The 16,978-nt window shown below is 39.8% G+C and overlaps 1 protein-coding gene across 18 annotated transcripts in view; it reads left to right on the plus strand.

Annotated features, from left to right (window-relative positions):
• SOX6 (SRY-box transcription factor 6) overlaps positions 1 to 16,978 on the plus strand; it is a 462,971-nt gene that overhangs the window by 280,173 nt on the left and 165,820 nt on the right. For 17 of the 18 annotated variants that reach the window (XM_054026307.1, XM_054026306.1, XM_054026304.1 and 14 more), the window contains one exon: positions 12,936 to 13,108. In XM_054026307.1, coding sequence (XP_053882282.1) covers positions 12,936 to 13,108 — 173 coding nt within the window. Of the gene's footprint in view, positions 1 to 3,068; positions 3,103 to 12,935; positions 13,109 to 16,978 lie in introns of those variants that run through there. The other variant, XM_054026322.1, reaches the window with a different exon arrangement.

The raw sequence follows: 16,978 nt of genomic DNA on the forward strand, positions 1-16,978 counted from the left end.
GGGGCAGGGGTCCCAGGAGGGGGCAGTCAGGGGACAAGGAACGGGGGGAGGGTTGGGGGTTCTGGGGGGGCGGGAAGTGGGAGGGGCAGGGGCGGGGCTAGGGCGGGGCTCCTCCCGTCCTCTTTTTTTCTTGCTGAAATATGGTAACCCTACTTTTTCCATGATAAGGATATGAAATAATACCTAAACCTTTTATAGCTTCCTTTAGCTAACTGTTACCAATACCTTCTGTGTAATGAACTAGACAACTAACTAAAACATATGGCAAAAACGTGTTATACTCCATAAACTGGTTTTATTCAGGGCAAATAGCATCTAAGGAAATCATGAGTCATTATCAGTGACATTACTTACACAAGAAAAATGAATTGAAAATAATTCAGATGAGTTCCATTCTTCAAAAAAGGCATTAAACTCACTTTTCTTCTACCTTTATCTGTCTATTTAGATATACAGTTCACCTTCCAAAGTTACCTTATTAAAATAGATATTCAGCACAGTCTTGTGGTTCTGCATATGTATTTTAATTAGGGAGCTTTTCCTCCCAAACCAGCATTCATTGTCATTGTGCCCTAATAATGATACATACCAGTTGCAAAAGAATGAACAAATTTTACAGATTGCTTGGAGATGTATCATGTTTACATTCTAAAAATATAAGATTCATTTTAAAGAGTACTATGTTACCCAGAAATCACTTGTACAAGTCAAAGTTGAACATGGAAACAGAATATTTTTATCCAGCTGTACTGAGCTATGAAAGAATAATCAAAGAAATGGAGCAATTTCAAAATCAATCCTGAAATTTTCATTTACATATTTTCCTCCAACAAACTCCTAATCTTTGAGTGTTGGTGATAAGATCTTAGTTAAACCAGACTGTCATCATTTCTGACGCTCAACATTGTAATTCCAAAGGGTGCACTACCTATCATTATGTAAAAACAAAACAAATAAACCTACAGATTGAAGAAGCACATCTAAAAGTAGAAGTTACAACAAAGAAGGTTTCTGTCTTGCAGATTTTACTGCCATATAGAATCATAGAAATTAGAGGTGGATAAGAGCTCCTAAGACATACACTCCCTCCACACCAAGGCAAAGACACAAGCATCCAGCTGGCGCAGGATTATTTTCTTATTTTCTAGGGCTATTTCCCATCTGATTTTGAATATCTGAAGGGTTACTAACTAACCGCTCAAGAAAAAGTCATGATGTCTTTTGTAGGTGGCTCAGAGGAATTCTGCTCAGTGAACATCAGTGGTCAACGAAACAAACAAAATGTTGGAAGTATAAAGATAGGATAGAAAAACAACATAATGCCATTATATATATATATATAATGAATAGAAAGCCCCCAGCTGGAAAAAAGAGTTCAGTTCTAGCTACCCTATCTTAAAATATGTATCACAAAAGTAGAATGGGTCCAGAGAGAAGTGACAAAAATGATTAGATGCAAGGAACTACTTTCATCAGAAGAGATATTTTGAAAAACTTGGGGTAGCTGGTTCAGAGAAGAGACGTGTGTGTGTGGGGGTATAACAGAGAAACATAAAATAAAGGTTTTTATAGAGAATGTAAAACAGGTGATCCTAGTGAGCTTTTCCCATAATACAGGAAAAAGGGGACATTTGGTGAAACTGAAAAGCTACATGTTTAAAACTGATAGAAGGAAATCCTTCTCTCCTACCCCCACTCCTTCCACACCATGCATAATTGACCCATGGAACTAATTAACCTCAATAACTTCTTGTGGTAAAAGTTTAGTAGGTGCTGAAAAGGCTAAGAATTTACATGGATAATGAGAAGACCCACACTTAGAATTTGTTTTTAAATAAGCTACATAGACCTTCAGGCCATAAACCAATCACTAACTGATGGGGTTAGGAAGAAACTTTCTATTTAGGCAAGTTATTATTATTAATCTGTTATTCCAAAATTGTCCACAACAGGGCTTCTTGCACCTTTATCTGAAGCATCTGCTACGGACTGTTGTCTGAGGGCCTGATCCAAAGCCCATTGAAGTCAAGGGAAGGTTTCCTGTTGACTTTAGTTGGCACTGAATCAGGGCCAGAGATAGGATACTGGATGAAGTGGCCCACTGATCTGATCTACTATGATATATCCAATATTGGGACAGTAGAGGTAATAGAAAGATACAAGTGTGGGGATCAATTCTTCTCTTGCAGTGATGTGTAAATGAGGAGTACTGCCACTGAAGAGCTATACCAGAGTAGAAATGGTGTGAAAGGTGAATCAGGACCATGGAGTAAGTGGTTCTATTGGAGTAAAAAAGAAGCAGCAAGTCAGAATAGTAAAAGAACAGTTTGTTAGCTATCAAAAGTATTATTAACATTATGGTTGTTACTGTGAAGTTTGACCAATGTTAAGATAAACATCTCCGCTCTTTCAGCCACTACTTTACTGATCTTGGTGTCTGAATATTTGAATAACAGACAACCCCCCCTCCCACCTGAAATACAATACTTGAGGCCCAGTCTTCAGAAGGAAAAGTGCTCAAGATTTCACCTTCAGTCAGAAAACTAGTGTAGAGTACCTTTATAATCCTGGCAGGGGTACAGACACAGTGAAATGTGTTGGTGCAGAACGGTAACCCTATATATTTATTGTTATCGTACACACTATATAAAGTTCCAGAAGTTCTGCCATCTTTACTATTGCAACTTCTGGCATCTTGGTGCTGCCCCTGTCTTGTATCCAGCATCCCTCCTATCTCAAAGAGGTTCATTTGGCGACATTGTAGCACAGGAGTGACTGCATTTTCTTTTTACCTTCAGGCCCTTAAATCTTTTGTACCTTCTGATATAAATTACAAGTGATACTGGGAAAACCCCTCGGCACTGCCCCAGTGGCACAAATGAGCCAGAAAGCCAGCTGCTCTCCGGTAGTTCCCGGCTGGCATACTGGCCCCTTGGGACCATAGCCGGCCCAGGTTAGTTTACCATGAAACTGCTCTAAACTATGATAGGGACAGGGACAACATAGAATTGGCCCCAGGAGCTGCTAGCCACAAATTGCTCTTTTGTCTTTTCCCTTTACCAGTGCCTGTCACTTATTGGACACAGCTGAAGATTGAGCCCAGTAAGTCTATTTTATATGTTGCAGTTGCTAGAATAGTCAATGTAATTGACTCTTGTTTATGCCACAGTGTACCATGGAGTATCATTTGTTTGTTCCCACTGTTTCATTTTAACTCTCTGAAGGTGACAGTTATACCCATGTGATAGATTTCCTGTTTATTAATTCTTTAATGTTTCCAGCTACACTGTACCTTTAGTAGCTTGGGGTTTTTTTTGGATTAACGTAGTCCATTGATAGAGTCTTTCCTTACCAGCCTATTTCTTTACATATTGTTTACTCCTGTCTGTATGTTTGTGTGCGCATGCGTGCAAACATACAGTGAACTAGAAATAGCGCATTTGGCAAAAAAATGAATTCTGCTTTCCGGTTACACCTGTGCAAACCTATTGACTTTAATGAGATTGAAGAGATGTAAGAAAGGGCAGAATTTTCTCCACACAGTACATCAGTTTTCAGCTGTGAACATCACAATCAAGTGTGTTCAATACCTAATCTATCTTGACCTATTACTATACCTTTAATATAAATATAAATATTATAAAGTATATGTAATGAATAAATTATCTATATAGTTACCATATTACTTTTCCAAATATTTATATGCTTAAAGGTTGAAGAGAGTAAGGTACTTGTTTTCTTCCAGATGACCAGCCATTATAGCTGGATAATCCCAATTAATAGAGAATAAAAAAAAACCCACACCTTCATCATCTAATTGCTAGTTGTCTTTCCAGGACCTTAAAATGATCTACTCTATGGAATTTCTTTTTTACTTGTGTTGTTGATTATCACATGGACTACAATAAATGGAAATCCTCCATCACTCTTCAAATCATCCTTTGCCCTGCTTCTCGTAGCTCTTATTCTGTAATCAGCGCGGTGTGTATTTGAGATCCATGAAAGGATTAGTTTGTATAATGCTATTGATTTCACAAACAGCAGGTAAACGTCATTCTGATGATGAAATATTTGTAATTTGATCCCTGCTGGAGAGCATTAGTGGGTGAAATTCTGGTATAAACAGACACTGGAATTCTTCCTCTCCATCTAAGTTAGGGTGCTTCACAGTTATTAGTGTATTTATCTTCACAACAACCCTACGAGGTAAGGAACTATTGTTATCTCCATTTTATAGATAAGAACTGAAGACCAGGGAGACTAAGTGACTTGCCCAAGGTCATACAGGAAGTCGGACAGAGCAGTGAATTGTACCTCGGTCTCCCACATCTCAAGTTAGCATCTTAATAACTAAACCTTCCTTCTGCTTATCTTGCTTGTGTAGCTTTACTTTAAGCTTCTTGGAATTAAATCTTATATATTTAATACAGGCAACTGTTGTTTTTCTAACTCTGTATTCTTAATAATAATTATTTCAAATACACCACCATCCTGTTCATTTTATCTGGATTACCAATGCAGTGTCCTAGATTACATTCTTCTGAGCTACCGGTCAAAATTCCTTGCTTCTCGTTTCCCTTCAACCTCTTATTTTCAGTGTTTGTCTTTAAATCACTATTCACACTACTTTCTACCTGTGGCCTTTCCTGTCCTCTAACTTAGGGAGAACGGCATATCTATTACTGAGGTTTAGTTGGAATATCTGATACATATTTCTCTGTTTCCCTTCATTGTTGACACATTTTTTTCACACAGAGATTCCAAACAGAGGCCACTGAACAGACACAAACAATTTCTGAAATCATTTACCTCATCAAACCAGCCATTAACAACTCTAAATCTCTACTTTTGTAAAACTTTTGGAATAATTAATTCAGCAACCCACGTTCCTGCTGGTTGCATGTACATGAATTAGTGCATGCAACCAGATTTATATGTGCAGCCATATACACTTACAATAGTACACTCCTGACTTTGTTTATATTTAGAGGTATTTCTTTTCTGGGATTTCAGAGGGCCACCATGGAAAAAAAGGGGTAGCTTTCTTTTAAATAGCATACAATATATAGAGTAGGGTTGTATAATTGCCAGAAACTGTCCAAGTATATTAATGGAACCGAAGTGCTCTAAGATTGTCTAAAATAGTTTTCTAGCTTTTGTTTGTATGTGTGTGTGAACTTTATAAGAGGATATTTGGATAAAAATACAAATATTCAGCCATTCCCCTAGTGGTTCCTATCTGGGGAGGCTATGGACAGTATCATATTCCCCCTAAGGCCAGGAGCAATTACACTCCTGAAATTGATTTCCTTTTAGGGCTCAGTTGTGTCTTTGCCACAGACCTAAGTATGGGGCATTGCTTAGTTTTGCTGCCCAAGGAGCAGATCAGGAACCAGTCTGTGACTCAGAGCGTCACTTGGGGGAAAGTAATGTCCGCTGGCCCTATACTTCATACAGGTTATTTCCTCTGATGGATTTGGAGCTGTTCTGTAATAATTACTATTGTCTGTTGACCTGGTTATTGGGATGTTCACTGTATGAATTTATTGGTTTAGTTTAAAAAGGGGGCTGCTGGGAAAAACAAGCAAGAAGGAAAAAGAGTGGCACCAGATAAGCCACTTTTCAGCAAAAACTTGATAGTTAAGAGACCTGAGGGGGTGCTCTCAGAGATACCAGAGAGGGGACAGAAGTGCAGCTAGCCCTGTAATTGTGATGCTTTCCCTGTCCACTCCCCACCTACATGCACATGTGTGGTTGGGAGGGTGGGTCATAATGACCCTGTGGAGGCTTCTTGTCCTCGTATACTGCCCTCTGTAATATAGGTAGCCAGACTAGAACAGTATGGGGGTGCAAACACATTTTAAGCAGATCATAATGTAACTCTTAAAATGATTTTCAGACCGCAGGTTACTACTGAGTTATGCATTGTGTTAATACACGCTCTTTCTCCAAACCACACTGCTTTTGGTTTACCAACATCTGAGATGTGCTAGGCATCTGGTGTTGAGCACATTTGGGAGCATGGCAGAATCCTGCAGATCATCAGTTAAGCATTTTGGACCTCATCATGAGGAGAGCTTTCTTAAAGCACTTTTTGGAGAAAATCTATGTTAATCTGACAGAATTTGCACTAAATTATGATTTCATAAATTACTACACACATCTTCCAGTCTTGTTTATATACACAGGATTTTATTTTATTTTATTGTTGGGTTACATTAGGAATTGCTTCATTTGAGGGTCAGGGGGAATCTCACACCTTCACTAAAGAAGCTAGCCTGTGTGGTTTGCATGCTGGACATGTTTGCTATGTTGCCTGCTGCGTTTAGATGCTACAAAGCACAATAGCAGCATTTATAAAACTTTTTATTGACTGAGGACTGGACAGTAGCATATGGGAGCACCAACAATCGCTAACTGATCATGAAATAAAGAAATTCCAGTATTCTGGTGTTTGTATAAAAAAGAGTCTTTTAGAACTTAGTCGTATTGGTTCGGCTGTTGTAACCAAAGACCGATAAGATAATAGAAGTCTTTGTGGTTGTTTTGTACTGAAATCTTTTATCTTTATGATGCACTTGGGGCCCTTTAGAGCGGAAAGCTTTTTAAACTGCTGTTGGAGTTAGAACTCAAATTAGATGCTAGTGCGGGGAAGGGGGCTCCTTCGTCAGGCAGCCACCACAAACTGACTTTTATCTCAGAAGCCTTTCCATTAGATTGTTACTTTCTTCTGTTTTCCCTGTTTATTTTTGTTGACTTCTGCTGCCCTATTTTGTGGCATTTAAAAGGTGACCCAATCAAAAAAGGGTAAATGCTAAATGCTGGACGGAGCCTGTGAAGTAGAGACATCACAGCCTATCTGATGTGTGCTGCAGACTGTGGTGTTAGACAGAATGGTTTAACCAGGTTATTTCCGGCAGCTCAGATTGAATATACTTTCCTTTATGTCTGGCACTGTGTTTTTGTTTTTTTCCTCCTCAAACAATGTCCATTAAAAAAAAATTAGAACTTTCAGGGGAATTGGTTCATAAAGACATCCTTTTTTCAAATGTGGAAATTGCTTAATTTGATTCAAAATCATTTTTGATTGTTGGTTGAATTGCTTCAGTTGATGATACTTTCGAACTGCAGTTAAGTGTTTTAAGCCTTTCTGTAGCTGCTGGCAAAGTCCACTCTTCTCCTTTCTTGTCTTGCCTTCTGTTGATCTTATTAAAAATACACTGTCTGGTTATTTAAAATGCCAAACAGAGGGGGCAGAAGCAATTGTAATTTAGCTTTCATGTTTTATTTAGATGCATCAGACAAAAGTTTAAGATGCAGAGAGTGAACGAGAATGGTATTTATAAGGCTCTATGTTAATCATGGAATTCAAGAGAAATGATAATACTTTGCAGCTGCATAGAGACTTTGATCTAAACATCTCGAAGCACTTTGTAGATTGAACAAAACTACTTTGTTGTGCTAATTTACCCATTTTACAGGTTGGGGAAACTGAGGCAGACTTGTTCAAGAACTCTGTGATTTAGTGTCAGGGTGAGAATTGGAAGCTTTGATTCCAGCCTGCTAGTCTCCTGCTGTTAGGGACTGATCCAAAGCCTATTGATGTCAATAGAAAAAGTCCCACTTCAGTGGGCTTTGTATTTTAATTAGTAGGCCTGTTAGTTAGTCTGTGTTTCTTATTGGCTTGGCTTGGTTTGGTACAGCATATAGTTTTTAATGGTGTTGTCCTTTTTCTGTTGCTGAATACAAAAGAGCAGAGTTTGAAATTACATTCAGTAGCTCTGAAAATCTTTTGTTTCTTGTTCCTGTTTATTTTTTCTGTTCCCCACAGCTATCACCATGCCATCGTGCCTCTGGAATCTAGAATGGAATGTCATTTTGTAAGAGTCACTGACATGCAGATACACCAGTAAATAGACTGATCAATGATAGGGGTGGAAAAACAGTGGAGCAAATGTCTCTTCACAAACTGCAAAATAATGAACTCTGTATCTACAGTTTTGGGACATGGGGTCTTTAATCACTTTCCAAACATTTTAAAGAAATCTGGACAGATAATAAAATAAGAATAATAATATTTAGCTTTTATACAACACCTTTCATGTATACCTCTTCAAGCGCTTTACAAAGAAAGATGGTATCATTATCCACCTTTTACAGATGGAGAAACTGAGGTACATGAAGATGAAATGACTTGCCCAAGGTCATCCAGCAGGTCAGGTCTCCTGAGTCCCAGTCCACTGCTCTATCTACTGAGCTATACTGCCTCCCTCATGGAAGAGCAGCTTATCATTAGTAAGGAATTTGAATGTAAGATGTGGGAAAGGATAATTTTTTTATAGCACCAGAAATGCACATGGAGCTTTATAAACAATTTTAAAAGACAGGACTTTGCCACAAGGGGAATACACTGTAAGAGCAATCTTAGCTGACAAGTAAAATTTAGTTGGTCTCTTTTGGAGTGGATTTATAGCTATTTTATTTTATTACTCTCTGTTAGACTGACCTATGACCAAAATTCCTCAAATTTTCCTTTGATGTGTTGGTTCTGTTCAATTTGATCACTTTACCTCAGTGTACACTTAAAGCAAAACAAGATTCACTGTTAAATCAATGAACACAATGGAGAATTGAATTGATGGAACAATTATGATTATTTATTTAGCTTATTAAGATTATAGACCCCAAGGAAAGCTAGATACTGTAATGTCTACAATGAAGAATAAATTATTGTTTATTCTAAACTTTTGATAAGGAAAATTGCCATTATGTTTACTTTTTAAAAATATTTCCTTAAATACTAGTGACTTCCCATTGAGCCTCAACATTTTAAATACAACCGGTAAAGGAGTCAATGGATCAAATTCAGTAAATCTGAAGTCACTGAAATAAAGGCCCATAAGAAAAATGTGTCAATTTTAAAGGTCTTTCTTAACTGAAGACCATTTTGTGATAGAGCCAAAGGTTAATAAAATCAGTAGTGAATGTAGCAATTTTACAGATAAGCTATTCACAACAAGTGTAGTTACTTGAATAAAAAGCTAATTCAGTTCTAAAATGCCACATGCAGTAGCAGTGAATAGCTGCTTTTAGGTGCTTTCTGGAGGAGGATAAAATACAGAATCACAGCACTCTTCTCTTCCAGCGTCCCTGGCTGCCTGTAAATTGCTGTGAATGGGACTGTGGGCTGACAGACTCTATTAAGACAAACTGCCTTTCTCATCGGAGAGATAAAATAAATCAGGTGTTTAGTCAAATTAAAATACTTCAGATGGAGCAGGCCCTGGGGAGCACTGATCCACCTGACAAATCTTAGCGAAACTCAAGACAGATGTGTTTTGGGGATAAGGAAAGCCCCATGGAAAAAAAATGCAGCACTGTCTTTGGAGTTAGAGAATAGATACAGTTTAGGGCAGAGAGAGAAAGCTACTTGTGTAATATATAGTATTTTATGAAAGCAGGCATATTTACTGTAGTTGATATCTTTTATATGAAGTTTTTTGTTTTATCTGTCTTCATGGCAAATGCATTGTACAGATAGCAATATATATATTAGTCAGCAGAAGAGTTTATTTACTGGTAATGATTTTAGGGATCTTGTAGCTTGCTGCAGTAAGTGGATGTGAAACAGATGATGATGGCACACAGCTACTGATGACCTCTGTTGGCCCAGCTAGATCAGCTCAATCTGGTCTGCATTCTTAGCAAGTTGTTTTTTATTAGTATTTAAACTGTAAAATAATGGATAGGATTTTCCACTCCAAAATTAAATTATACCATTATTTCCATCCTCCCCCCCCCCCAACATTCAGGCATCTTTTATTCTTTCTTGCCACAAGTAGTGTTCAGCTAGGTTGTGACACAATTTCATAGGCTTCTCATTATTCCAGTCCTATCCCATTTGTGGACATGAGTTGCATGGGACAGAATAAGGATTAATAATTGGTGGTGGTGGGGTCAATAATTTAATGGGGTTAATTATTTTAGATGTGGTTTTCTTCTAAAACAATTACCACTGATGTTTCCTGAATGGGAAATTGTAACTTCAGCGTGCTACTGTAAGGAATTAAAATAATGGAAAAGGAGATATCTTAGATGCTGGTGTTCTATCATACCTATATCAAGCATCCCAGCTAAGTATAACAGAATAGGCAAATGTCACAGCTTTAGCAAGCATTTTGTGTTCTGGTTTTATAACCATATTATGACGTAAATACAAAGCATGCAGAATAATATGATAACAAAGTGGAAGAGTAATGGCTGCCTTGGGTGTGTAAAATATTTTATGACACTAAGATCAAGGCTCAGAATTTCAATTCAGAAGCTGCTTGACAGATGTGGAAGTCTCAAGCTATGGTTTCCCCAGGTGTCAGTGAATGGGTCTGAGTATCATCTTAGTCAGCAGGTTGCTTCCCATTGGCTTTCTGGATTAAGTAGAGGAGTAAATCACTGGTGGCTATGGAGGGCAGGTAAATGGGTTTCCCCTTGGCAGTGCTGAGTGCATTTTTGTGGTGGCTATCTATTAATTGAAATTTAACTAGGGGGTAAAAATTTCAAAAGCACCTAAATCACTTTGAAGCCACACTGTACAATTTTCAAAAGTGACTTAGTCACAAAGGAGTTGTATAGGTCACTCATCTGAGAAGAGGGAGACCTGAGTTCAAATCCTTGCTGTAAGGGTTTAAATCTTGGGTTTGGAACAGGGCCTTGAATCCCAAGGCTTCCATCTCCCAGGCAAGTACTCTAGCCAGTGCGGTATAATGGAGGGGATGACATGTCGTTCTCAGTTTTGTGAATGCCAGTGGTGCAAAGTTTTGGTTGAAAAATTTTGTCCAGCTCTATTTAGGAGCCTAAGTCCCTCTGACTTTCAGTGAAACTTAGGCTCCTATGTGCCTACATCACATTTGAAAATAGTATTTAGCCTTCTAAGTCACTTCAGACATTTTTACCCAGATTCTCTTTTGGGGCATTGATGCACTATTTTAATTTCACACGATCTCTCTGGAGTTTCACAAGAAATTGGATTAAACAATAGAGTGCCCTTCAGCTTTTTTCTTTTAATATATATATATTAATTGAAATTAAGAAATGCACTTCAGAACAGTTACCTTTTTACCTGAAGTTTTGGGCTGCTGAGCAAGATTGATTTAATCCATGCAGTAATTGTGTTCTCTTTCCAGCCAAATAAACAGATGTAGGTCCCATTTTTGGAACACTTTACATGAAAATCATATTACATTTTCAACCTATCTATTGAAAAATCCTTACAATACTATTTCTACAGTAGCATTTCAGAATAAACAAAAATTAAACAATATTTCTTCCAAGTGGATGTACTTAATATTTACAAGAGAAAACATAAAACGTGCAGTAAATACAGATTGAAGATTTCTGAAATCCTTTCACTAATCTTGACCTCTTCAGGTTTTTATCCTGTGCTCATCAGTGTGGCAGCTGAGCACCGCTGGTGACCAGTTTTGAATGTAAACCCCTCTACACTTTTAAAAATAATATTAATCCAAAAATAATGTAGTGTAAGTAGTTGAGTCTCTGGGAGTCTCAAACCTGCTGCATAGAATCCTGTTTGTTTCCCCATCCTTGGAGAAGAAGCGGCTACTGAAACCTGGCAGCCTCTTCTTGCCTGGAAGACTTCCATCCTCCTCTAGGGAGGAAGGTGGAGTCAGAACTCTGATGCCAGCTTTTCCACTCCTTACTTGACCCACTTCCCCACAATTCTCTTCTCCTTCCTCAAAAAGTCCTAAGGCTCCTCTTTACCTGAAGCTGCCTTCTATAAGTCAGCGGGAGGGAGGGACCGCCTTCACCCCCTCATCTGACGTTGTGTGTCTTTGGGGCATCTAGCAGGCTTACCTGGATCTTTAGCTGGTTGGCCTGCTCCCCACCTCTTGGTTATTCTGTAGGCTTGGCAAGACTCACTTCCTCCAAATCCAGTTGGAGCTTTCTTCCCAGGAGAAGGTAGCTGTTCTGCTTCCCAATGTCCCTTCACTGTACTATGCTCTTGCTGTGCTTGTCCATTATAGTACTCTGGATCTGAGATGCTCACATGGGAAAGAAACCTGTGTGATTCAAGTACAGTAGGCTGAGATTATTACTTGTGCCAAAGTAAAATGTTCATATTTAGCATATTTTTTGGCTTGATTCACAAAAGGCTCATGAACTCTTTACTAGGAGAACCATGCAGTTTGCCCGTAAACAGACTGCTAAGCACCATTAGAATAAAGAATAAATGTACCATAGTGTCATGTTAATTAAACATGCTCTACACAGTAAACTTTGAAAGTTAAATGAGAATTTTTTTAAGTATTTTCTCAAGTTAAGCCACTTCTCAATGGCTACAAGTGTAGCTCACCTTGTATACTTGCTCCATAACAAAGGTTTACCTTTGCCATGATTTCTCAATGACCGTAAATGACCCACATGCTGTAGTGTTCCTACAGCATGCTATATATGGATGGAAATCTTCTTAAATAAATGACCAACAAACCATTAAACTGCTGTCCTTATTAAACAGAATCTTGTTGCTTATTTTGTTTTTTTCAGAATGTACAACTGAGGGAAAATTATGTTAATCAAAATGTGAATTTGGTAGTACATGAAGTAGTCATTACCCTGGGAAGGTTTAGATGGAAGGGATAGAGAGATTTGATATCGCAGAGTACATAATTAATTACTCTTGTCAGAAAAAAGAAATAGTTGCTCTCAATCGCGCTTCCGCTTCACAATCGTTGTAACGTCCCCTACTGCTTGGAACATAGCAAGGCTGCATGCTGGGATCTTTTAGGGAATTTCTAGTAAAATATATGTTCAAGCTGCCACTTGGAAAAAGCACTTTGGTACTTAACCCAATTTCTTTGTGAATATTGTTCAATAACTGCTGTCTACCTGCTATTCACAATGTATCTTTCCTCCTCATTTAGGTACACCGGAAAGCCTGGCAGAAAAAGAGCGACAGCTCTCTACCATGATCACCCAGCTGATCAGTTTACGGGAGCAGCTCCTGGCTGCCCATGATGAACAGAAAAAGCTGGCAGCCTCACAAATTGAAAAACAACGGCAGCAAATGGACCTTGCTCGCCAACAGCAAGAACAGGTGAGGCTCCAAGAAAGAAATCTGTGAAAATGTTTCTTTCAGAATGTTAAAACCTCATAATACACATTGTTCTGCTTGATGTTTCCTTTCATCAATTTTATTAAAAGAGCTTATATTCCTTTGTAACCAATAGAAATAATGAATTGTTTTTTTTTATTTTCATAAAGGGAAAAATATTATAGGAGACTGAGAAAAAGTAGTATTTGGAATTTCAAAGCATTTCTTTCCTACAATTAATCTCAGTAGATAGATTGTTTGATTTCTTGCTACTCATGTGATGAAGGGTAGCAAGTTACCAGTGAGCCACGCTATCATAATTTTTTAATTCTCTCTCTCTCTGACAACTAAACAATCAAAGAAACAAGTACATAATTGAGAGACCAGAATATCTACAGAGAAAAGAAGGCAAATAATATTTTTAAGAAACACAGTTGTTCAAAGGACCTGTCCTTGTCTTGTAGTATAAAAATCTAACAATGATCCCATATACTAATCCCCTAGGCATTAGATCAGACAGATCCAAATTAATGTGCAGTTTTTAGGAATCTGACATTATTACTAGAATTATCTTTTCAGTTAAATGTATTTTATAGGTTATATAGCGCAATATATGCTCTGTTGATTTTAATGAGTTGTGACGTCTGGTATTTTATGTGCTTGAATATTTGCCCACATGTAGGAATATGGACTCATCCCTTAATGGAAAATAACATAAAGGAACACTGTAAAAAATCAGAAGTTAGAATGTCATTTAGCCATCCAGAGATGACACAGTAATTAACTATTGACACTTGTGAATAAGCTAGCACAAATTAATCTTGACACATTTGCAGACGAGTGATATCTTACAGTGAACACTTTGTAATTATATTTCAAAATGAAAATTAAATGACACTTAAAACTAGGTTGTCATGCTCAATGAAGCGAGCATGTAGCTCAACCGATTGGCAAATAAAATTCAGAATTTGAGCCACATGGTGCTTATGTATCATACTTCACTGTGTTGAGCCTATACATCTAGCCTATGTTAGGATAATTGCACTGTCGTGTTTTCTATGCATTTTCCATTACAGCAGTATACCATTTAGGAGGAACCATCAATATTAGATGCATAGTGGAGTTTTGTTGGTTTCCATCAGGAAATGAATATTCAAATGCTACTGTATTGTACTTAGAGATGCAGCGATCTGTACACCGGAAATCTGAACTCTAGCAAATTAGCCCCTCTGCATGCACAAGCTAAACAAAGCCCTCAACACTGCTCTGACTAACTTAGGATTCAGAGGCGTGGCCAGATCGCCAGCAGTTCAGAATGATTTAAAACCTAGGATCCAGTAGCTGTGTAACAGTCAGAAAGAAATCACTGTGGACGATTTTCATCCTGAATCTGGGGGGCGGTGGATGTTTGCTTGAACTGATTTGAGTACCACTGTGGATTGAATCTTGAAAGGTCCACTTTTGAACATGCATCAAGTAAGATGTAATACAACTTTAAGGTGAATGGCATCATGCATACATCCTTAATTAAAATAACATTACTTAAGCATATGGAAGTGTGAACTGTCTCAGTAAAGAGGATCAGCTGCAATTGCCCCTCTAAGCATAGGCTAGGGTTACCATACGTCCGGTTTTTCCCGGACATGTCCGGCTTTTTGGCAATCAAACCCCCGTCCGGGGGGAATTGCCAAAAAGCCGAACATGTCCGGGAAAATGCCGGCCGGGCACTTCCCCTCCCGCGGCTGCTCTGCTCCTCCCCGGACTCTTCAGCTCTGTTTAAGAGCCGAGCTGCCCGAGCGCTATGGGCTTCAGGCAGCCCCCTTGCCCCCGGACCCCAGCCGCTGGCCGGGCACTTCCCCTCCCGGGCTGCGGCAGCGCAGGGTCCGGAGGCATGGGGGCTGCCCGAAGCCGGTAGTGCTGGGGCAGCCCTTTCTGCGTGGCTGGGAGTGGGAGGGAGGAGGGGGCGGAGTTAGGGCGGGGTAGGGGCGGGGCTGGGGTGGGAAATGTGCGGGGCCTGGACCCCGTGGAGGGTCCTCTTTTTTTATTTGTTAAGTATGGTAACCCTAGCATAGGCAGTACTGGTGATCATAATTATAACAATAACCAGGCACTCTGAGATCCCGGCAGCTGTCCCTATATTACAGGGGTGGCCAAACTTACTGACCTCTGAGCCGCATACAACAATCTTCAGAAGTTCAAGAGCCAGGGTGTGCCTGCCAGGGCTTGGGGCTTCAGTCCTGCAGTGGGGCTGGGGGGGTCTCGGGGCTTCAGCCCCGTGAGGTGTATGTGGGGGGGTGGGTTTGGGGCTTCAGCCCTGCTCCCGTTGAGGCCCCTAGTCCTGGCAGGGCTGAAGCCCCAGGGCCCCCCTCCCTGCTGGCACAGGTGCTGGAACTAGGGGTGCTGGGGGAGATGTCGCACCCCCTGGCTTGAAGTGGTTTCCATTATACACAGGGTTTACAGTTTGGTTCAATGGCTTTCAGAACCCCCACTATAAATATTGTTCCAGCAACACTGCCTACTGGGCAGAAGCTCCTAACCCCACCACCCCGCTGCAGGGCAGAAGCCCCAAGCTCCCCCAAACAGCCTGATCCGCGGAGAATGAGGGGAAGGCATGATAGGCTGTAAAAGAGTCACATGCAGCTCATGAGCCATCCCTGCTGTGTTATCTAGTCACACACCGTCCCCCTCTTCAGCAGGCCTTGCTAGCTGATGCAGGACCCTGTTTGAGTTAGTTGCATAAGTAGCAGGAGAGGGCCTCATTCTTCATTCCTCACTCACTAAACTCCCATTGACTTCACAGGGAGTTTAGCCCTTAGGAGATCATGCCCATAAAGACAGTTTGAGCCCATTAGTAGGGAACTGTTTGTCAGTCCCTGAAAGTGGGTTTGATTCTGCTCCTGTGCTAACTATCCTGTCTCTCAGCTGCAGGAACTGGTGGACGTCAACTTCCTATTTGAGGGTGTAATTGGGACTTATGTGGTGCATAAATCTTGTACTCATCCCCTGCACAGGGATGATTTTTTTCCTGTAGCAATGAAATAAATGCATATTTTTTCAGATCCTGCAATTTCAAAAGAAAAAGAAACCTAAAACTGATCATTTTGTGCTATACTATTGCCTTCTCCTAACGTGCATAAAGATACCGCATTTTTGTTTGCATATTATGCAATTGATCTGACTACTTTGCACTAAAGTTAGTTGAAAATGCAATCGTGTTTAAAAATCAACCTCACAGCATTTACTGTATTTTCTTTATCAAAATATTATCTCCACTGCCCATTTTCTTAGCTTTCCCAACATTGAAATATATGCACATGTAAAATCATGTAATATATCGGGGGAGGAGGGAAGAGAGAGAGAGAGAGCAGTGTTCTTCCCACACACTGGGAACTAGGTACTCCTGAGTTCAGACTTTATATTTGGTACTGACTCTTGCAGAGGTAACTCAGAAGAAGTCTGATCATCCCCCTTCCCAAGGAATATTTATAGGAGGGGAAATGATACTTGAGAAATGAGTCACAGGGTGAGACTCAGACCCTCAGGAATGGGAGGATGGTGTCCTAGCAGAAAGAGAAGTCAGCAGGATTAGTGAGGCTGGGTTTCCTGGGCAACACAGATTCAATCCCTGATCAGATCTTCTGAGCAGTTATCCCTCCAACACAGCAGTCCCAGTAGCTCACCCAGCACCTCCTGGCTTCTCCGTGGTGGCAGTATGGGAAGTTAATGTAACAATGGTACAGTTAATGCTGGTCTGCATTACCTGCTGCACAGATTTCTGCTCAAAAATACTTCTTCAGCCGAGAGGATCGGGCCATCTCCTTCTGCTCTAAGAGATCTTGGGATAGCTCCCCTCAATCTGCACAAGCCTCTCTG

The sequence above is a fragment of the Malaclemys terrapin genome, chromosome 4, assembly GCF_027887155.1.
Source record: "Malaclemys terrapin pileata isolate rMalTer1 chromosome 4, rMalTer1.hap1, whole genome shotgun sequence".
NCBI lineage: Eukaryota > Metazoa > Chordata > Testudines > Emydidae > Malaclemys > Malaclemys terrapin.